The 24,290-nt window shown below is 36.3% G+C and overlaps 1 protein-coding gene across 2 annotated transcripts; it reads right to left on the reverse strand.

The window, feature by feature from the left end:
* Positions 1–281: 281 nt before the first annotated feature.
* Positions 282–24,071, reverse strand: LOC121423757 (protein zyg-11 homolog B-like). 2 transcript variants are annotated; one of them, XM_041619240.1, is made up of 13 exons: positions 23,949–24,071; positions 19,574–20,602; positions 16,146–16,286; positions 12,881–12,939; positions 10,868–10,985; positions 10,296–10,349; positions 8,117–8,275; positions 6,768–6,929; positions 5,983–6,030; positions 5,409–5,476; positions 3,884–4,013; positions 2,737–2,887; positions 282–1,918 (listed from the first exon to the last, which is right to left on the reverse strand). In XM_041619240.1, exons 2-13 carry the CDS (start codon positions 20,576–20,578, stop codon positions 1,746–1,748), a joined length of 2,268 nt encoding a protein of 755 aa, XP_041475174.1. In that variant the 5' UTR covers positions 20,579–20,602; positions 23,949–24,071; the 3' UTR covers positions 282–1,745. The 2 variants fall into 2 exon arrangements, with proteins under 2 accessions (XP_041475174.1, XP_041475172.1); XM_041619238.1 differs by lacking the exon at positions 23,949–24,071 and adding an exon at positions 23,652–23,875.
* Positions 24,072–24,290: the final 219 nt, after the last annotated feature.

A 24,290-nucleotide genomic window follows, 5' to 3' on the forward strand; every position in this document is an offset into this window, starting at 1 on the left:
AATATACTTGCCCAAAAATCTATTTCACTTGCCCGAAAAAAATCCTTGAAAAAATGGTTTTACCTCTTCAAAAGAAAGTTTTGCGGTTTAAAAAACATTGACCTTTTTTTCTCTTTTCTCTTTTCTCATTTGAGTGATCTACCTTGCTATTGCATTTCTTTTTCCAAATTGATTTTCTCTTGCCTGCCATGACCAAAATTGTGGTCAATATATATCGACCCTAATTTTGGACATTCCACTGTGAGAATTTGCTTGCCCAATTCGGGCAAGTAGTTTTAGTCTTTACTTCAAAACACTTGCCCGACTCTAACTTTTACTCGCCCCGGGCAATCGGGCAAGTGCTTATGTAGCCCTGCTAACTTCAAACTTCACATTCATACAGGAAATCGTAGGGTGTTCAAGGAAGGGCGTTTTTCAATCGGATGACCACAGTGAAGAAATTAATAACATGTGTATGGATCATAAGCATTAAGACTTGTATATATATATTGTCTTCATTTCTATTGATATCTACTCAATGGAATTACCTTCATTCTAACATAATCACTTTGAAGGAGAAGAATTCACATGTATCTATTTTCTAATTTCATGCAAGAATCCAGCACGCAATGCTAGTTCTTATTTCCTCAGTTGTTGATACATACAAAGTCTGTTCTGAAAATTCACCTATAATTGTTGTGTATGTTATACACAACACAGGAAAGAATGCACAAGAGGTTTAGAAATCAAGGAGTTTGCTCAATTAATACATGTACTATTGCCGATAATACAAAAGATAAACCCAAAGATATACAGGAATCCTTAATGTATTAATAATAATTACAATACGTGACATTTCTATAGTGCTTAATACAAATGTCCCCTGGCTTGAGCATGGCTACCTTGATAAGGTAAAAACAAAAACATACATTTAAGAATTTCTTCCTACAGGTACCCATTTACTACACCTGGGTGGAGAGTGGCAATTTTCTAGCGGTAAAATACCTCCCTTAATTTTTTTTATTTCACTTTACAATTACATCTAATATGCATTAATGACCAACTAACAATAAATAACTTAGGAGGCCACCTATTGAAGAGAAGGGAGACAGAGGTCATTATACATTATGCATACATATCTCCATGTTCATGTACATTCTGAAAGGTGTAGAGGAGTATCATTTTTCAAAAGGAGAATTTAATCATGTAGGTGCACTAGTATCCTTTTGAAAATGTATACAGTATGTATATGTTCTAAACCAAGTTCGAATCAACTTTATATTTTCCAAGTGTGAAAATGGGATGAAATAATTACATCAGGAAAGGGATCCGTTTTTTTCTAAAATCCAATGCACGGGCAAGTATGAACTATTGTTAGTATGGACATTTATCCTACTGATTTACAGAACATTAATATATCATGGTCAATGCTCGATTCCTGAAAAGCTACATCAACTCTTCAGATACAGCATAGGTACTCAAACATCATCATTGCATCACATTTGCGAAAAAGAGGACTGTATCTTCCTCAATAAACATTTAATTGATCTATTAGCATTGCAATTAAAACTTCACTTCCTCCAAACCACGTCTTAGTACTTTTAGAGCAATCATAAAAATCATCTTTCTCCTTCAAACGTTGCGTTTGAAAAACCAAGAGAACGATGGTTAAAATCCACGGCTGGCTGGCTGGTTGACTGGCAGGAGACTGCTGCGCACACAGTGCTAATAAGACATAAGCCATTGATGAAAGACATTTGGTAGGTTCATTTCTTCTTGATCTCGCAGGGACTGGCCACGGCTATTCTGTTCTGTCGCACCACCTCCAGGACTCCCGTAGCGACTCTATGGACGTCGGGATGGAGGTGGGGTTGCGCTACCATCTCACTCAGAAGGTCCACGCCGCCCTGGGTCACCAACATGGGGCAGTAGCGACTCGCTGAAATAAAACAAATAATCACCAGGTGAATGATCTCTATGGAGAGGTTCGTCTGATTGGGTATATATCTCTGGGCAATCAGTAAGTCGCTGCAGGGGAGTATTTCATGAAAGAATTTGTCAGATGTTTCATCCAACATGTCCTGTTTTATCCGAAAGCGACCAAACTAACACCCATTACCAACCAATCGAATTCAAGGAAAGTTGTCAACTAACAACTAGCCAGACAACGAATGATGATGAAGTGCTCCTTGAACACTTCATCTACATTCACTGTTTCTTCTTTCTGTTTGGTCTCATCCAACATGGTCTAATCCTAGTTTGTTCTACTTTATATGGTCTAGTTTCCATTTAGTCTACTTACCATATGTGTCTAATTTATAGTTAGGCTTTATCCATTTAGTTTATATCCCCTTGGTCTCACCCAACTTTGTCAATATAGAGGTGTGTGGTGTAGCGGTTCTGACTCTCACCTTTCAATCAGAGGGTCGTGTGTTCCAATCCCATCCGCACTACACGCACCATACGCACACTGCACCTAGCAAGCTGTATATACATGTAGTGCACCAAGAATACCACCACAGGATCACCACATTACCTGAAGCACCTCATAATCTCATAATATTGATTAAACCCCCTTCAAATTAATTCAAGCCCTGAGTAAATAAAGACCTGGAGATACTTGGTGTTAAAAAGCGAAGCTGAATATATCCCATATAAAGCTATGTTACACAAATTATTATTTTTTTCATTCATTTCCCCAATATAGGAATAGAACAATAGGCAGGTATGGATGCATTTGTTATATCTCATCCTTACCATTCTTCGTGCAGACATGTTGCATTGCCCACACCGACCAGAGCTGTACTTCAGGGATCTCATAGCATTTCAAGAGAGGAAAGAATGGACTGAAAGACCGGTAGGCTACCATCTCTCCGGCAGGGTTCTTCCACTTCAAGATGCTGTTATGCTGTAAGATATGATACCAGTCACGTTAGAAATTGACCGTACTAAATCCCACAATCCCAATGTCACATTTACATGATGAGAAAAATAATTGGTTTAATCGATCAGAGGGAACACAGCACTTTAGCAAAGGATACACTTTTCCTTCCTTATGCTACTTTTCTTGAATGAAGAAATTATATAAACACTTTTTTAAAAGGAAATTTAGATAATTGTCTTGATTATACACAATTTAGTCAAGGTGATAGCCAAGTGGATGGATGGATGGATGAATGAATGAATGAATATTTTACAAATTAGTACTTTTCCTTGAACAGATAAAAATGTTTTCACACGAAGAAGTTAGAGATTAATGGGGAAATAAGAAAATCTATTCCTATTACTTTGTAGAATAGTTTCTGCATTCTATAAATCTATTATATTAGAGAATTCTCAAACATGTAATTCCTGTTGAGCACACTTTCTAGGCATGGGCGTCAGCGTAGAGGATTACATGTATCCTTTGTTCATGGGTGGAAATCCATTCTTGCATCCCCCCAAACACAAAGGATAATCTTCTGTACTGATGCCCATGTTTCTAAGCAAAAGTAGGTTGCTACTCATGTTAAAACTCTAACATCAAGCTATTTCTCAGCTATCCAAACGTTTTCACATCTTGAGATACAAGATTTTAACAGCCCAACGACCACTGGTGGATCAAGGGGTGGCGGCACATGCCCCCTCCCCCCCCCCCTTATAAGAAGCAAAATTAAATTTGTAATGTAAAAATGCCATTGAAACAAAGGTGTGCCCCCTCTTTTGACATTGAAGACCTTTTTTTTTTTTGCTTGTCATCTTTTTTCGGTACAAAATATCCTTAATTTGTGGTTACATATTTTTTTTCGGGGAGGGAGGGGTGTCAAAATTTTCCTCTGAAAAATTTGCCCCCCCATTTTGAAAATCCTGGATCCGCCCCTGCCAACGAAAATATGTCTATTAAACAATGAAAATCCTTCCTTACCAATGACTGCTGAAACTCTTCTCTGAGATGAGGTTTAGAGGCCCATGTGTCTTCACCATCCTTCAATAGATGGGCAACTATCCCGGCAGCAAAGTAGCTCACTTCAATCTGATCATTCTCTAGCAGTCGTCTAATAAAAGATATCAAGACATAACATATTATGTCATACCATACAATGTGGTGTTTCATTAAACTCTTTGCCCTGTATTCTGAAGTCAGGTTGGTGTAACTTGAACCACGGTCAAACTATGTGCTAAAATTATGGGGAGCCAAAAAGTTCAAAAATTCTGTTTATAATGTACATTTGTTATGTTTACTATTTTGTTTCATTTTGCTTTTCATAATAAAGACACGTTTCAGTCGTCATTCCCAGATAACTATGAATGATTCGAGAGTCAAATGAGTTTAAAATTTGGATGTCTACTGTTAGGGGTTTGTGCTCTAATTGGCTCTCCATAGTTAAAACACAACTTTAAACCAGGGTTTAATTTAAACCAGTGTTCAGAATGCAGGCCTTTATAGATTGCAGGTGACTCTCCGCAAGACTGGTGATCCTTTCTTGGATGCTAATTCAGACTCTCGGTCATTTTTTCCTATCAATTACAGTGACTTCAAATATTGTCATTCTAAATCTTTCAATTTTCTCCTTTTACATCCAAATTTGATTAAAGCATTTGTTTCCACTCTCTCTTTGTATTCAAGTCTACCTAACAGATGTAATGATGTTATACTTCTAGGGTGATGATGCGAATGATGATGCGTATGATGATGGTGATGATGATTATCACAATGGTCTATCCTTAGGACAGAATTCAATTCATATGAACAAGATATATGGATACAGTGATTTCAAAGATGGAAAATTCAGTTCAAGTGGGAATTTCATCAACATTTAGTCATCTGACATGCCGTTTTCTTTTTTTGTGTTCATCATCTACAAGTGCAAATAACAGTCAGACATTTGGCCAGAACTTTATAGCACATAGCAGTCTTCTTAATTGCAGCCATGAGTGCCAGCCACACAGAAACGTTGTTAGCCTAACAGAGCACAAAAATTAGCCCAGTCAAATCTTTCGTATTGTGAAGTTGAAACATTCATTTCAATGCGTAAGTAATGCATTGTTGTAGCATTAGGCATCGCTGCCACATTATCATTTGTAACAGGGCCTCGGTTAAGAATTGTCAGCGCTATTGTGTGGTCAGTACCAGGTCTTTTTGGCTACATTGCTCATTGAGGTTAGGGCATTTGGGGAGGTGTGACATGATGCATGCCTGCCCCAATAACAATCTATGCTGTCAGATCAGATTAATTTCCTTGATTTTGATTGGCTGAGAAGCAAAGTGGGGACTGACTGATGCTATGGCAACTATCAGATAAAACATCCACCAAGTGCTTTCATGAAATGGTCCTTCGATACGAACTCATCTTAGTTTGGTGAAAATGACATGGACTTCACTTTAACTGTGGAACGTCCTTAAGACATACTATGAAGAATATAAGATGAAATTAGATGAAATCACTTACTTGCAGTGTTTGAGGAAGTCTTCTCTTTTTAAGTTATCCCGTAATGTCTTTACCTCTGCAATGTTATTCTGAGAAAAAGAAAAACATACATGGTCCACAAATAAATACCCACTTTTTTATAGAACTGAGCACGCATTCATTAAGAAGATATAGTTCATTCAAACCAGTGTAGGAAATAACTTATTTTTTAGGGGCTATCTTTTTTAAGACATTGGGGCGATTGCAGAATTTTGGGGGCTATTTCTTTCATTTTAAGGGCTACTTTTTAGGGGTAACAGGTAATTATGCAGTAAAAGCAAATGTCAATATTCTGCCATAGTTAAAATATTGACTTTTAATTATCTGGAATATTTTTTTGTGACAGATCTTGGGGCGACTCTAGAAAGAATGGTCGCCCCAAAGCATGCATTTCAGGGGGGGGGGGATTTAGGGGCGATTTGGGTTGTCATGAGCGAAAAATCACCAGTCGCCCTTATGTTTTCCTATGCTGATTCAAACAGACTTCCAAACTTTTTGAAGGAGTCTACAGGAAAAGAGGAGAGAAAGTAAATGGCAGAGGAAAGAGAATACTTACAATAAGCCCAAGAACTTTTGTCTGGAGTGTAGATTCATCAGGAAAGATCTGTTATTATTAAAAACAAAAGGATAAACAGGAGTTATGTCAATGAAACGAAAGAACGTAAAAAAAATAAAATTAAAATTGATTTTAAAGGCCAGTGCACAATAAAAACATGCTGTAACAGTTTGGTGCAGTCAAGTAATACATGTACATTAATAAATCATGTTTATTCTTAGAAAGGGGCTGTTTATACTTATGATTCCCTTCAATGCAGTCGCTCTTTGTGTGATCAGATCGGATAAGACAAAGTCTTAACAAGTCTGGTCTGAAAAACTTAATATTGTGTCCAGCAACCACCTATGGTGAGCAGAGTCATATTAAAGAGTTATACACAGTACTGATAACAAATTAGACCAGCACTACAAAATGGTGAACAGTTGCATGTATGTTTGTGTGCATATGTTCTTGCTATGCCCACTGATGTAAAATGAATGAACAGCTGATCAATCAGTTGTTATAAGTGTCAGCTGGTTTTTCTGTATTCTATCTGACATGAAAGTGATCAACAGCAACGAGAGTACAGGCCAACTCTTTAAAATTTTCTACATCTTTTGTATAATACAAATATAAAATATATTTTTGTTACATCTACAAGCGAGAAAGTTTTGCATTGATTCAAAGTCTTTTGCACATTTCTATTGGAGTTTTGTGAATAATGTTCTTCCTTATCTTTATATGAGTGCCTTTACAAAATTTAACACATTGTGGGATATCTACGGTGCAGGATAATAGATGCTCACCTCCAGAATGTCTATGAAGAGATCAAGCCCGCCCTCATTGTCAAAGATTGTACAGGTGGGTGGTGATTCATCGGTGAGATTCCAGAGTGCGCTCAGGGTGAACTTGAGTGTGATGTCTACCGAGCGGATGTCCGCTTTCTGGCGTACGATCTGAAGAAGTTTCTGGATAAAACAAAGAAAAAAAAATTAAAAATCTATAAGTAAACAGTCTAATGTACATGTATACACCATGACATCAGTCATGAGCATAGCTTCAGCACATGTAGGATTTTACAGCGACTATCCCCATACCCTGGTCATTTCGTCTTTCCTCTCTGATTTTGGCAAAATGCTCAGACAGGACAAAAATTATTTTAAAAATCTGCAACATGGCAGATAGGGACAGTGATTTTCCGCGATCGCGGAAAACGGACGGAATTCACGGAAAAGGCCTTTTGAAACGGAAAGTGGCATTTCAAACGGAAAATCACGGAAAACGTATTTTCCCTCAAAATACACAGAATAGCAACAGAAATTACTCCAAAATAACAACAAAATGAGAGTATTAAATGGCCACAAAACCCCAGAAAACACGATCTCACTTCGCTACAATCATGACAATTCACACATCGTAACTGCTCGCGACATCAGCACACTCGATTGTACCCCGCGGCCGTACCCGGCCGGCCAGGTTGCTTGAGCTTCATATCGCTCAACTGCACGGTCGTGTGTTGCTGCCCTCTACGTTTGAAGATGTAACAGCACGATATCGTGGTCTTAAAATCCAAGATGGCGGATTGGCGAAAGTCGTTCTCGGACGATAACGATGTCCAAAAAAACCCAAAATTATCGATGAAATTTAATTTCACTGCAAAATAATGCTAATTATGTGAAAGGTGAGGATGTATGCATGCTAAATGTGATCAAAAAATTATTAAATGCACCCGCATAGATCCGATTAGAACGGATTTTATTGTGTTGTCGGTACAGTAGCAGATACAAATTTTGGCCAGTGCGAGTGTACTCGCTGTGATTTTGCTATTCAATGTGTAAACGGAATTGTCACTTTTCCGTGTGTACAAAGTCTATGGGGAAACGGAATTTCCGTTTTCTGACATGCTGAAACGGAATTTGAGATTTTCTGAAACGGAAAAGGCCATTTTTTGAAACGGAAAATCACTGTCCCTAGGCAAATTTGAGTTCCTCCCAATAAAAGTCGCAAGTTGGCTAATCATTGGCAGCATTTCAATAAAAATTATGTAATTCTATTCAATTTATACTCATGCACCACATATCAGCTTTTCCTGTATGTAAAGTAATTGCAAAATTAATGTATGTTGCCAATTTCAGGAGAATCGACATTGTCTAACCTGCATGTTTCTTTTGGTTCCCAGCAGAGTAGTCTGGACAGTGGAGATCTTGGCAGCAAGGATAGAGCAGATCGCGACGGACATTCTCGTCATCGACGGATCATCAAACACAAACAGGCAATCCATTACCATCTTAGATGCACGATAACGATCAAAGTTCTGTCAAGGAAAAAAGAATAAAAATAATAAATAAGAATTGAAGACTCAGATAAGTAATATCTATTTTAAGAAATCAAATTAATCACAAAATCAAATGAAATAAAACAATACAAGAACCTGGTAAATAAATGCAAAAGAATGCATGGCCATATGCAGTGCAACAAAATAAAAAGCGAAAACATACATTTTTTACTGATTTTTTTTACAAAATACACCAAAAGTGTGCATAAAATCCTTCAATTTTGCTTTCAAAACTGCGACAGCACCCCCATTTTTTTTTAATTAAAATGTGTCATTATGACCATTCTCCATTCATATTTGCCGAGTGCCAGGCTAGAAGGCAAAGGTTCCATTTTCTGAAGTCTTTGTTCAGGAATCGAACCCCTGACCTTGTATTAGGAGGCAGCCACTATACCACTGAGCCACCAAGCACAATCATTGTTCAATCAAATAATTTCAATCCAAACTGAGTGTCAGCATGGGAAACATTACTGTAAATTATTTAAAATTAGAATATCTAGAGGTATCAATTTCAAGTGAAAAAAATCTGTTTTTCTCTTAATCCTCTATGTATGTTTATCAGAAATACTGAATTGTTAAAATGTAGATTAATAAAAGAATATCAATAATAGTAATAATATTCCGCATTTATACATGTATAGCGCTTTACAGATATATTATTACCCCGGTTATCGAATCCTTGCATGCCCGCATACAATGTATGCACCTTCTCCACTCCCTGGGGAGCATTCCAACTAGAGTTCCAATACTCAATTGCTAGGCATACTACATGTACATGTACATAGGCTTTCGCATCCTACCGGGTACCCATTTAACACCTGGGTGGAGAGTGGCATAATTTCACTGATGAACTTATCGACAGCCATTGAAAAAATCTATACTCAAAATCATTTTCATACATGTACCCTCGGGTTGACTTTGATCAATAAATGGGCCTTTTTCAAATCTGGGGTAAATCTTTTTTTTTGGCACTCATTAAGGAAAAGCTAATAGTTTCTTGTTATTGTTATTTTGGGTATGTTATCTTCTCATCATACACGGCAGAGAAAGATCGATATGCTCAGAAATTAAGGCCAAACCGATCAGTAATATGCAAATTTAATTAGGGTTTATTTGTTCAATGGTTGTGTTTTTGGCTGATAAATTCATGCAGATAAAGCCTTTTACCCACTATTTCCTGGCCCAATTTCCTGAGATAGAAAACTATGTTTCCGGGTGGACCGAGCATGTGTCAAATTCACACACAAAGCAAAGGGATAAAGGTAACAATGTTTCAATTGTTTCGGCATGATAAGAAATAAATCACCTGAAATTAGTGAAGTTGCATGCATCGTGTGACACTGCACAATGTCATCAAACTGTTAATTATATACAGTACATTAAACTTGAATCAATCGGGATACAATATTGGGGCATCAGTACGTACAAGACTTTTAAATATTCTTATTAAAATGATTGGTAAATATCATCATTTCAGATCAAAATCTTTTCTTATTAATATTTCCACCATATGATTTTCACTGTTTGCCAATTTGTCTACTGCCAACTCGTCCACTCATCACATGGTCTACTTTAATTTAGTCTAATGCCATTCCGTCCATCAAACATGTGGTCTAATCATCACTTCGTCTAATCACCATTTCGTCTCATAACCAGCTGGTCTAATATCCATTTCATTTTCATTCATTTTGCACAATTTAACACTTATTCCAATTAGACCAAATGGTAAATGGATTAAATGGCAATTGGACCAACTGGTTATAACCCGAAATGGCATAAGTTATAATGAAAGGAGATCATGTGGTGAGTGGGCGAACTGATGGTAGACAAGCTGGCAATTGAATGAATTGGTATTAGACGAATTGGAAATAAACCATATTTTCAATGAGTAATGATGGGAACATACAGTTACAGGAAGTTTTGGCAATGTGTGACATGCCTGAATCTCAAAAAATAAAACCCACTGAAGAAGTCAACTTTCTGCTGATACCGTACTTACCACATCCTGAAGTATTCTGTCACTGCATAGAGTCAATAGCACATTCTTTTGAAGCTGTACGAGGGGGAAAAAGAAGGCCAATCATCAATTATTAAAAGTAATTGTCTTCAAGGCTGCTGCAGAAGCTAAACAATATATTTGATGAGTCACAAATAAATATCATTAATTGAGAGTGCTATTGAGAGATTCGATTCCAGTAGATTACATGCTCAATTCAAACTTTTCATTGACTTCAATCAAAACAGTAATGTGTATTTATTTGGACCAAATAATGAAAAAAAACATTCAAGAGCCATTTTTAAATGACAATATAATAAGGATATAATTGACCATATTGCAATTTTGTACACTGTTTGACCGTGTGTGTGTGTGAGGGGGGGGGGCTTCAAAACTTACTGAAAATAATATTTTACATCTTCACATCCTTCAAAATATCTGCCTATTTTTCAAGAAAGTGTTTTGATTTGGTTGGAAACAAGAAAATAAGAAATGTTCCAAATTTAATCTTTAAACCTTTGTGTTATTGTGGCCTAAGATGTAGACTACAGGTACATGCACATGTGGGACCTAACCTGTTGTTGACTGTAGAATGTCTCCATAGCATCCAGTACTAGTCCAACCATCGTACTAAGAACTGACACATGGACACCTTCCCCAAGCTGATGCTTTGTCAGGTTGTAAAGGCAAGCACTGCAAATCAGAAACATATTTCATTTCAATTCATTTATTTCAAATTCTCATGATACGTAGGTAAAATACATTACATTTAATAGTGTTAAAAGTAAATACAGCATATACACTGTAGATTCAAAGAATGTTTGTGAGCCGGCAGAGATCATTGACCTTTTAAAGGCAAGGCTCTACCACAAATCAAAAAGATATACATCAGCCATTTTTCATACCTCGTGCATATCACCGCTCATGTACTGCATGTATACTCAGAAAAGTTGAAAGGTGGGTATTAACCATGAGGCATATTCAAAAGAGATGAGAAATAATTTAATTTTTTATCATTTCCAGTAAACTCAGATTACTTTTCAATTAAAATTTATATGAACATGAACACATTGATACATGTGTATTCAAAAGAAACATGCATGCATACATGAAGCTTATTGTACAGGAACAACTTGACTGAATATTCTTTTGAAATATTATAATGGAACTTTGGAAGGAATTATGTTCAGTTTTTTGCAGATTTGATAAGGAAGTGACTGCATTAAATTGAAAATGGTTATAACAATGGCAGAGTGCTACATAAGCACTTGCCCGATTGCCCGGGGCAAGTAAAAGTTAGAGTCGGGCAAGTGTTTTGAAGTAAAGACCAAAACTACTTGCCTGAATTGAGCAAGCGAAATTCTCACAGTAGAATGACCAAAATTAGGGTCGATGATATGATATGGACCCTAATTTTGGTCATGGCAAGATAAAATCACTTTGGAAAAAGAAATGCAAGGTAGATCACTTCATGTCAAAAGAGAGAAAAAGGTCAATGTTTTATAATACCGCAAAACTTTCTTTTGAAAAGGTAAAACTTTTTTTCAAGGATTTTCCGGGCAAGTGAAATAGAATTTTGGGCAACTATATTCCAACTAATTAAAAATTTATTTGCCCGACTGGGCAAGTGCTTCTAAAAAGTTATGTAGCACCTAGCAGTTGGCAACACCAATAATAGTCAAGGTGACAAATACAAGAGGGCGATGGGTGATTTTGCCATCATGACACCCCAATTGCCCCTAGGGCCTTAGGTTCCCAAAATGGAATGCCTTGGGGCAACCATCTTAACATTGCCCCAAGATCTGCCACAAACAACATTAAATTTAGTTTTTGTTTGCCTGTTGTACAAAAAAGTATCCCTTGAAATGAAAAAATATAGACCCCTAAATTCAATGATCCCCAAATCTGACAAATATACATGTAGCTCATGAAAATAAACATTTCCTATTCTGATTTTTCTGCATTGAAATGAGACATCATTTGTTAATTGTGCAAAGTTAATGCAAACAGATGGAAAAGCTTTTGATTGCATGCATTTGTTTCATTTCACAATCAACTTCTAAGAAGAGGCCTTGAGAAAAGCAAATAAACACAATGTAGGTTAATTTGTCGTATTGTTATTTTGATTAAACTGAATCAGTTTGTTCAACCCTATCTATACATTTCATTGATTTGGTCCACTTGCATTTTTTTATATACATGTATATACAAAACATAGATTCAGGCATATACAGAAAAAAGGTGTTAAACTTCGAAAACCTTTCTACATGTATGATTTTGAAAGTGTAAAACCCTTTATGGTTATAACGGGTTTTACACTTTCAAAATAATCATGATGCAAATTGTAATCTATAACATAAATGTATAATAGTATGAACAGTAATAAATTAAGAAATAAAGAAATAAAATGAGAATTGAAATTCAGCCAAAAAAAATGAACAAAAACTTATACATAAAAACATGATTGTTAAGAAAACTTCAGTTGAATTGGGCAGTATGAGCACAACATAATGTAATTAATTTTCAAGCACAACTAAATTCTGAGTGTGAAATGAGGGTAATGTGTGTGTTTAGACGATAATCTTTACCTTGCAGCCATCTGAACTCCTAGAATCCTTGGATGAGCTCTCATCTGTGGCAGTATAATCTGTAATCGATTGAGAAAGTTTTTAAAACTTTTATACTGATGGAAAAACTGTTCATCACCAACAAATGTGAGACAATTTCAGGTTGTGTGAAGTTTTTTTGTTTTTGTTTTTTTGCACAGTAGTGTGGGCACATGAGGGGGTAAATTACTGGTTGGTCTTCATCCACTTTGTCTACTTTCCATTTGGCCTCATCCAACATGGTCTAATCCTAGTTGGTCTACAATCATTTGGTCTAATTGCCAATGAGCCTGCAAACCATTTTGTCTATTAATTTCCAGTCAGGTTACACACATTTTGTGTAAACAGTGAATTGGTCTAAAACCTCTTTAGAATATGATTAATTGTTCATGTTTCATTCATCAAAGTGCAAAATAATCGTGGATGTGGACATTCAACTATCTGGGCATTAGATGATGACAATTAGACTAAAGTGTGTATCAGACCAAAGTGTAATGTACTGTACACTACAACTAACAGTATTATAGACCAAATGGGTTTTAAATAGCCCAAAGTAATTCGACTATTATCTGGAAAATAGACCAAAATCTTGGAGACCAATCAAATATATAAAATTGAATGAAACATTTAAAATTTATTCTTTGAACAAAGCATAACAGACAGTGACCTACATGTACATGTACAATACATGTAGATGGACATGTTACGTACATGATTACATGTGATTGAGGATCGGAAAGAGACTCGAGGAAAAAGTACATGAAACCTAAAAGTCTTTCTATGTAATAATCACATATTTTAGCGACTGCATCAAAGTTCTTAATTCAAGGGGATTATCACTGCACTTTGTGTTGTGTACATCATTGTGATTTGTCAAACCTTGACTCTATTGTACATGTGTAAACAGCATGCACTTTTAAAAGTACCAAGAAAAATCCACAATGATATAGAATCATTTGACCTAGATTTATATGTAGTTGAAATTCCAGTGAATTTCCATCAACTCTAATAATAGTACACATGGCTTTATGCAATGTACACGTACATGTACATGTACACACAACAAAGCTACATTACATGAACATACATGTACAGACAGTACAGGTACATGTACATGCATCGCAAATTCACTGTATAATCCAGACAAGAAAGAAAAAGATTATAAATGCATCGATTGGCAAGTCTCAATTTAAGCCCTTTATAATCCACATACACAGAGTGCACGGACATATAATTTGGAACAAATTCGCCAAATACATGTAAATACTGCTCTGAAAAGTGCAGGGTACAGGTTCAATCTCATTGAGATAGTTATTCCAATTACATGTACTTCCCATTCCATTTCCAATTATATACTAAACATGTCCAGTTGAGCCCTATATTGGTTTTAACTTTGGAATTTAATGAAAATACCAAAACAGTATCTCAAAGACATGAATTAATAAAGTTGAGGCCAAAAGTTGACATACACCCATGGAATTCAGTGAAAAAAATATAAATATTACCATGACGAATTTGGTATCAAATGAAAGCGTAATAAGCTCTTTCCACATGGTATGCAATTGGGATCGAAGTACACTGTATATTTCAGGTTGAAATTTCTTTGAAGAAAAAAGTCATATTCGTGCCAAATGTACATGTATTCTAATTTCTATTGTTAGTTATTATATTTCAAACGTCACTTCATAGAAAATTTATAAATAGACCTATATAAATGTAAAATCTATGATTAATATTACATATTCTATCATGATATGTCACCACTGAAAAATCTGAAATTTTTGTGTTGAGAAGTAAATTCTAGCAAAAATATGAATTGTTTTTGTCAAGTTTTTATTTTTAAAGTTTTTATCTTTACTTTGTCTATTAAAAGTAAAATATGAAGATTTTTGGGGAAAAAATGATACCTACAAATATTTAAGCTCCTGATGACAAAGCAAAGTGATGAAGGGGCATGACAAACTCATTAAATAGCAAATTCGTCATGATAGCACAAATATTTTAAAATTTTATGTTTGGCAAGTGTCAGCTTTTCTTTGAATTTCCCTGGGTGTATGTAACTTCTGGCCTCAACAGTATTGTACATGTATCTGGGTATCATTCAAATTTGCTTATTTTCTTCAGACAGTGTACATGTACATGTGTCTATAGATTTCTTTTTTTTAATAGCTATTTTCTCTGTAATTTATTAATTTTCTACACGTGTATTTTGGAGATCTGGCGCATCTCTGACAGCATTCTGTCTAACACGTCTTCTGAGGAGGGGGGGGGTGCTATAAGATTACATGTTAAGGTCTCATACCAGTACCATAGACATTCTTTAATAAAAGGGGAACATGTTGCAAAACAGCGAGGGGGAACTTCCCTTGAATTTTGATCATACAATTTGCGGAGACGCTGGAAAAGGGCATGTTTGAGGCTACATGTACATGTATGAGCAGCTTTACTTCCTGATACTGCATACATCCAATTTTTTATAAAAAAATAGAACTTAAGCAACTGGTGAATATTGTGTCACCATTCAACTTTGAAGGTATATCTAAATAAAAAGTTGAATAAAATCTCTCCCTTGAATGTTTTCGAGGAAAAAAAGTAAACAAAGACAATTGTACATACACACAGAAAATGGAGCAGATCAACTTGAATAAAATATAAAAAAACTTCCTTGTTTTCTTCATATATTGAAGATAGTTTCCCAAATTGTTTAAAGCAGAGCAGGGGCTGCTTCGCTTGACAAAGAGTTGAATTTTACTTGAAGGGGTAGTTCTCCCTGGAAAATCTTTGGTTTAAATAAAAACAGAACAATTTAATAAAAATAGTGGTGATGTTTTTTTTTTATGAAACTCTGTCAAAAATTAACAAAGTTATGAAAAGTGCCTTGAGTTTTTCAGCAAATAGCAGATTTTCAGTGGATATTGTGAAATCGCCAATATTCACTACAATCTTTTTGTTAATCGGAATTCAATGAAGGTTTTTTGTACAAAAAACTGCCACTGGACCTTTGGACAGAAGTGAAGAGACAGTAGTCTTCAACATCTGACGTTTAGCTTTTACGAAAAGAATAAACAGCATTCAGAATAGCAAAAGCAAAGACAATGCATGTAGATGAAGTATCCACCTAGATATTCTACATGGAGCATACAGATATTGTACATGAACCAAGATTTAAGTCAATGGTTCTTTATTTTATGTATTTGATTGCAATTAAGTTTTGTGCAAACACCCCATAGAAATCTCATGCACATACCTTGACAATGTCTGGTCTGGGTTTCTCCAAGAACTGGGTCATATTGAAGAGGAAACACAACAACTTATGAACATAGTGGGAGCGCTCAGTGTATCTCTGTAGCCCCTCTAGTACTTGACTTTCTGTTGCATAGCCAGACACCTGCGAATCAAAGGCAAATTATAGAATTTCAAAAGGCTGACTGAAACTTTGATATTCTTATATTGAAAGTGAAAGGAAACGAGTGGAGCGCTTCTGACAGTCTAACCTGCATTTAATACGCAATTCAAGATACATGTAGCAGCAGTGCTGACTTTTGAAACAAAAATAATCATTTACAAAAAACACCATTCATATAATAATAAACATACTATGATCAGTGACGTTAAATTCCATAAATTTGACCTTGATCATGAGACCTAAGACTAAAAGCAAGATGATCAATGATACTTGATTAACCCTTCAATTTATGTCCACATTTCAAGAACAATATCCATAGACTTTCAAAGTTATGATGGCAATTCAACAATTATCCCCCAACATGGGATAAAGTTCATTGACTTTAAATGATATCTGACCTTGGTCATGTGACCTGAAGTTTGAATGGGATGTTCAGTGATACTTGATTACTCTTGTGCCCAAGTTTATGAACTAGATCTACATGTATAAACATTTAATTCATGATGGCAATTCAACAAATACCCCTAACATGGCCAAAGTTCACTAGTCGTCTTTTGATCTTGGTCATGTGACATGACCCTTCTCTCCAAGTTTCATGAACTAGGCCTATATACTTCCTAAGTTATGATGACATTTAAAAAACTTAACCTTCGGTTATAAACATTTTGATGTTGATTCCCCCAACAAAGTCTAAGTTCATTGACCCTGCGGCCTATATGACCTTTGAGTTTACCTTAGTCATGTGACCTAAACTCAGGCAGGATGTTCAGTAATACAGTACTTTATTACCATTTTCTCCAAGTTTCATGAACTAGGTCCATATTGTATGTACTTTGACATCATTTAAAAAACTTAACCTTTGGTTAAGATTTCAATGTTGATGTCATTTCAATGTTGACGTCATCGCCACCGTTACCGTTGTCATTTTTTCTCACTCTGCTCAGATGCAGGTGAGACAAAAATGAAAAATCTGTTCAAGAAATATTCATAAAATTCAAAACAGGTCTTTTGTAGATAATACACGTATTGGTGATCTGTCACACGTCCTTTTTTTTTTTTGCAAAAGCAGCATGATGAATTTGTTATGTTCACAAACACTTCCTATTATTGTTCCCATTTGAAACAGGAAGAACATGCTTCAATATCTCACGCATGTGTCAAATCAATTGAAGGCCTGTAATGCACATGTATTTAATTCCAACTGCACCTACATGTACATGTATGACAAATAGTTACAATTCATACATTTCAATATAGATTGTAATACTTATAGGATACATGTAGATAGTAGCTACATGTAGCTACCGGGAATTTGACATTGATCAAATCCCACAAATACTGTATGGTTTAAAATACTTGATCTGAAACTATGGTTTAAAGGCAAGTTTTATGCAGGTTTTATGCAAGTTTCATGCATTAATTACCAATCATGTCTTAACTACTGGTAATATTAACCAAACATACACCTAAAGACAGGTCAAATATTGAAATCAGGAAAATAAATCAGTTTCGGGGGCTACTTTTTACAACTGCCTAAATCTGCAACGTCGGATAAGCTTTAAAGTCACCATCACACTCATTCAGAATCAGCAGGAATCTAGCAGAAGCTGAAAAAAAAATATTCAACAAATCTAAAAAATTTTGGGAGGACCTTATATGATTTTACCTAATTGGAGTTGAAATTCAGTATAAAATCGACCAGGTGAATCATCATACATGTACATTAGTCAAAATGAACTGCAATGGAGTCAGGTTGATAATTCGTGCTAAATTTTTTGACATTCTAGCCCACGCATTCTAAATACTCTGCTGTTTTCTGAGTGCATTCTAAATATTTTTGTCATTTCTTTTAGCCGTCCCGAAGGTTTCGTTCATGTTCAAAACATTTGAGGGGTACATTCGAACGGTGTTCGAAGTAGATTTAAATGACCAACTGGTGGTCGAACAATAGTCCTTTCATTCCGGCCAATTCTGCTTGATTCGGAATAAGTGTGATGAGGGCTTAACGTAGCTAGCAATATATTTCTTTTATTTTTTAGGTCTCCTTTTTTTTTGTTTCCTGGCTCTTTTGAACATACTGGGGATATTGCCCTGAACCCCAACATACATGTAACTTATCCCCAATTGAAATAGATGGTAAATAAAAAATATTCAGTAGGCCTATCACTGAATTTACTGAAGATTATAAAATTCACTTATACATGTATAAAGGATTAAATAGAAATATGTAATTCATCAAAACTTACTTGTGGTATCCTATTTCAAAAACATAATACACAAATGGATAAGCCAAGAACATGTTATCATTGAACCTTGAATATAATCCCTTTCAGCAGCTTCAAAGCTATCCCAGGATAAAAACATTCTGTGTGTCAGTGCGAGGTGCCATGGTGAAGTATATACAAAGTGAGTGTGCACCGTGCAAGTAAAAAAAAAATGCCTCTTGGTTTTATTCCTTTGGGATCCTATTCTCAAGTTGAAACAAAAATGTGGTAGGGCACTATGGTTTTTGAAAAGCAAAAGTTCATATACTTGTCCTAATATACATGTATACAAGAAGTAAGGAAAATGGATGGCCATTTCTTTTTCTTGGATATACATGTACATGTATACAGTATATATGTGACATGTGAAATTTCAGCAACTTTGTTGGATGTTTTTTCATATGGATAAACAGTATTCAAAATAGAGAATGTTTAAATGCTTTTCAACATACAGTGTACATGTAGTGACTCGGCCCCAGCATAAACCAAAGTTTCAGGCTAGATTCATACATGTACATGTAACTACCTTTTGATCATACTTGAGTTGAGCAAGCAACTGTGCATCACCCAGCAACTTTCATCAAGCAATAGTTTACAATTTGTATGATACTTTTAAGGATGCACTGAACACATGGGTGGGGGGGGGGTGGGTACAGTGGTACACGTAGTCGGCAATCTTCTAGTGTGATTACATGTAGTATCAAATCAATACTGAGGGTGAGAACAATAGAGTGACCAAGCCAGAACGATGGATTCCCTGGATCATTTCATTTTATTCTGGCTCAAAGTGTCTTTTAATTTATGCTCATTGCTCAAAAATTGCTGACTGGGTCTGTAGCATTTCTTGAACAAATTTATCAGTGATTCCACTGACTAATTTGCTCTCAGCTATTCAGATGCAAGGATTTCCAGTAGCTTGGAACAAAAGTCAGTGGAAATCACCGACACTTTCTTTCATGAAAAGCTCCAAAGTAGAGTAAAAATGAAACCCGTCATGGTCTTTACCTTGAGTTCCGGTCTGAAGTTAACATGCCTTTCGTCCGAGAGATAGGCCTCGTAACACATCTCTATTGACGACTGTCTATCTTTGACAACACCTTGCGTCTGAGTCAGTCCAAGGAACTTTAACCTGGGTCTCCTTGACACAAAATGCCAGAGTGCTTCATCCCTGATGTTATCCCTACCTGAGATATCAAGGGAAATGAGGTTTGGAACAGAGTCGTCAGCATTTAAGAGTACATTGATACCCGTCTCGTGCGCACTGTCCGGTACAGGGTGCATGTCTTGCGAGATATCAAGATGTCTCAGCTCAGGAAGCTGAGCCACTGTCGATGGGATGTCCTTCTCTGCAACCCTCGTGTGAAACATAGACAGCGATTTCAACTGTTTGAGTCTTGTCAACGGTGCTATATTGTAGACCAGGGTACCCGAGATGTCTAAGCTCTCCAGATGAGTCAAACCTTCGGCAACCCACTCTAATCCAAGGTTGTTACCAAACTCTGTATAGCTGACATTGAGGTGGCGCAACAGCCTGAGTTGTGGAAGTGAAATCACTATGCAGAACTTGGAGTTGTTCATAAAAGTACAATTGCTGACGTTCAACGACCTGAGGTTTCTCCTAGTCCACTCTCCCAGAGCTCCGATGATATCATTAACGTTGACATTCCGCACGCCCGCCGCATCAAGTTCGGTGAGCTGGTGACCAGAGAGAGCGCGTAGCCCTCGAGAGGTGAGCGTTGCATATCGCAGACACGCCTTCCGAATGGACACAAGATTCTGATTGGCAAATAGGCTCAGTGTATAATCCTTCAGTTGGCGTGCCTCACTTAATGTTCTTAGAAGCTGTTCAGCCAGATCACGATGTAGTTTGATCTCTGATGATTTCAGGCAGAGTTTGGGTTCGGTATGATCTCCTTCCAATGATACATACTCACAGCAGAATTTTGTTAAGTTCCTAGCCACATACTCAAGGCACAATTTTTGTAGTGGGTCAGGCGACGCGGTCGCCATCTTCAATGAACTGTTGTCATCAGTCTGTAAGGATTACACAAAGAAAAAAAACAGTTAAATAGAGAAGCACATGTTCAAGAGTAAAATGTGTATGGCTTTTTAATGTAAATTATTATGGAAATTCAAGATGTGACTGCAAACAGTTTGAACTACTATTAATAAATGGCTGTGCTTGTTTACAATATACATGTATCAGGCTAAAAATGTAACTGAACTAAACATGGTCAGAAGTGTCCTATTTTCAAAACGGTGGTGGGGCTCCTTCAGTCCACCCCTACAAGTTTCAATGTGGCCGGCTGCTAGTGATCTGTCTGGCAATCAGCATCATGTTTGTCACGATGCCAACAAAATAAATATGAAATCTTATTTAATCCTCAGTGGAACTAACATAATCTGACAGAATATGAATATTCATACACACCTCATGTCATGACAATAAAGATGGTATACAATGAATACAAAAAACATGAATTTTAATAGAGTTTTAGACTTTGGTAAGCATTTTCCAAAAATTCAGCACTGATATTATTTTAAATACATGCATGACTGCATATTCATTTTCAATGCAAAGGGTGGCACATGTATAATTTTTTCGTACTGTGAATAACTTTTGATTTCTGAGTGAATATTTTTTTTAAAAGTACATGTAGGCCTATCATTTCATTGTTATTTTTTCATTTGACTCTGGTTGTGGTTGCCAATGCCTAAACAGGTGCATAACACAGCATTATTTCATCAATATTACATATCAAGATATCAATACATGTATACACATGTATTCACATTGACATTGTTTTATTTAATTTTGTATGAAAAAATGAAACACAAGATAATTGGGCCTATATGTAGATTTTATTGTAACAAGACCCTCAACTAAAGTCTTGTAAACACTATCTTGTCACACCACAGTAAGGTTCAAGTCTCAGCAAAGATGGCTCAAGTACATGTAGTCATGTACATACACCACATGCAAGTCAGAATTTAATAAACTAAAGAAAGAATAAAGGCAAGAAATAAAGCATGTTTCGCCTCACAGGGAATAATTGTCCTGGTATCGCTCTACATTTTTGAAAGACTGCTACGCATTAAGTCCTTTGTATAGCATATTTTGATACAGGACTGTATATTACTTTATAGATAACTTTGAGAGCTTTTAACTGATGACCAAAATGATATTCAAATTTTAAAGCCTTACAATTTGCAAAACCAGCAGGGTTATATCGACTCTTCCCAATGGAGTGGCTATCCTAGAAGAGTCACACTTTGTAATAAGTCATCAGCAATCTATCATGAATCTTATTTTGGATGAAATTGGATAATTCTGGAAGAATGTTGTAATTTTGGCCTTTCTGAACTCTTGAGTACAAATGAGACTAAAACATAAATAGAAACTGCCCGTACTTCATGTATCAGCACCCCATGCTGTAGCGCACAAATGCATTGAGTGGGGATGACAAAGCTCTGGGTGTGTCTATTGAGGAGACTACCAAGGCTGGAGGAACACACAAAAAAGTTTTAAAATTCTTGAAAACTCCTCCAAACAAACAGATTTCAGCTGTCTTGCAACAGGCTCAACAACCACGACGAGGCTTGTCAGTGATGTATTGACACTGACTACACGCAAAAGCTGCTGAACGTCTTACTGCCATAGCCTACAATAATATGAGTCCAGGTCCCCGTCTTACCTTACGATTGATCCAATCAATCTCAACTACATGTATATGGAAATCCAGGATACCATATTTTTTCTAAAGGAAATTTGCACGATCTCCTCTGTAAACAAAGAGAATCACATTGGATCTTCAACAGAATGATGAATGTATGAATATGTATCACATCTAGAGTAGATGCTGATGTTGGTGGCTTTCCATGTATACGTAGTTGTGATTGATCAGATCAATTGCAAGTCTTTGTAAGACGGGACCCTGATGTATCTATGGGCAACAAAACTTTAGAACAGCAGAATAAACGCTTGTTCAAATTTGGGCGTTTGATGGTGACAAAGGCCTTAATAGGGCCTTTATTTGATAGGCTTTACCATTAATAATGATCACTCTTTGGTGTATTAACTTTCAAACCAGACTAAGCCAGACATGCCCCCCCCCCAAAAAAAAAAAACCTAAGTTAACAAAAACTTCCAATTCCACAGCCTGCTTGATGGCGCATCACAGGGATGCTTGTACTTTATTTTGAGGACATAGGCATATAGAGCCTAAAGCCAAGCGACAAATATGAGAGTGGATTAGCCTCCATTCCTCTGCACCGGTTCCTGCAGAATGGACATGAAAAAATGCTAGAACTGATCCGGCCTGTGTCTGGGAATGGTTTTAAATAATAGGCTTACCGGTACCTTTACAATACAGTGCAACTGCAAAATAAAAGCAAACAAGGCCAGGTTGTTGCAACATCTATTTTAGACCAAAAGCTTTGGTCTGGTTCTTCCGCTGAACTCTGTTGGCTCCACTCACCAATTACAGAGACCAAAGTTCTAACTCAATCTGTACGTATGGACTCAATGGCCATATGTTTATGTATCAAGTTTGGATAAACCAGGGAGTGGGAGTTGCATGACAGTCGAAGTAAGTCACTGTTTGTTTTTTCTTTAAAGTTTATTTTTCCCCGTTTTGGTGCATTTCAGGCCCAAAGGCAAAGGGTATACTAATATTTATTTTCGTCCAATTCTTTATATCAATTTTTTTATGACATAAAAGACGGAAATCGATGAACCTCGTAAGGGGCATTTTGCATTGTTAACCCCCTTTTATGGCGGCTGCACAATCGCAAGCCGTCTGTGTACAAGGAGAAAAAAAAAAAATCCTTGAAACAGACGGCTGCCAGCTGTCTACATCTATAATCTCTTATTATACTTATATGTTTATCAAAATTATTATATGACTACTCTAGCTGATGTCTCTTTTTAATAACAGTTAACAATGACACATTCAAATCAAGTAGCATTGCATTAATTAGCATGATTAGAATTACTCGTATCGTAACATCGTAAAAAATTGTACAGTGTCATTTTATGAAATCTTTGCTCAAATATTAATTAATAATCAATCAACCAACATACCACATCGATATCCATGGGAACAACTTCATGGTGTTGATACAAAGCCATAATGCATCAACAATAGGGTATCATTATCAGACATCACAATCACAGCCGCTATTGCATTGCAGCACAGTCACAGACGGTCACATTCACGTTCACAGCACAGTGCTGCAGTGTCATTTGTGCAGGAAGTTTTAATACAGACTGAATTACAGAACTCAAAAGACTTCACAAGTTATCAAGAAACTTTTCACAAATTCATGCACACAAACATCATGCAATGTCAAACATAAGCACCAGAAGCGAAGTACTTACTCTAATTTACACCCTTCTCAGGAAATCGCAGTAGATCACCTTTCCAAACTGCCATTAAATGAATTCTAAGTTACGGAACTTCCGTCATCCTGTAACGATTAGATAGGCTAAATGGCCGGTTTATCACAGCTGGCAACCTGTTTGCTGCCACCTACGATAAAATGGGACAAGGACGTAGAGAGCAAGGGGGCGGGGCCGCTGCACTACCCGACAATATAGGCCTATCTTCTTTGTTTTTATTGATCAAATCAGCACAGTTATTGGTTAGAATGATTACTTACAGGACACCATTTCTTGTCAGATATGTATTCAAAAACAGGGTACTTATCTATTCTCACTTAC

The sequence above is a fragment of the Lytechinus variegatus genome, chromosome 11 (genome assembly GCF_018143015.1).
Source record: "Lytechinus variegatus isolate NC3 chromosome 11, Lvar_3.0, whole genome shotgun sequence".
Classification (NCBI taxonomy): Eukaryota; Metazoa; Echinodermata; class Echinoidea; order Temnopleuroida; family Toxopneustidae; genus Lytechinus; species Lytechinus variegatus.

Coding starts and splice junctions, on each gene's coding strand:
- LOC121423757 (XM_041619238.1), bottom strand. CDS start 23,699: ATGGCTTTGTATCAACACCATGAAGTTGTTCCCATGGATATCGATGTG. Junction 8,276..10,295: donor ACAGAATACTTCAGGATGTG/GTAAGTACGGTA, acceptor TTTCCTTGACAG/AACTTTGATCGTTATCGTGC. Junction 6,031..6,767: donor TCTTCATAGACATTCTGGAG/GTGAGCATCTAT, acceptor TAATAATAACAG/ATCTTTCCTGATGAATCTAC.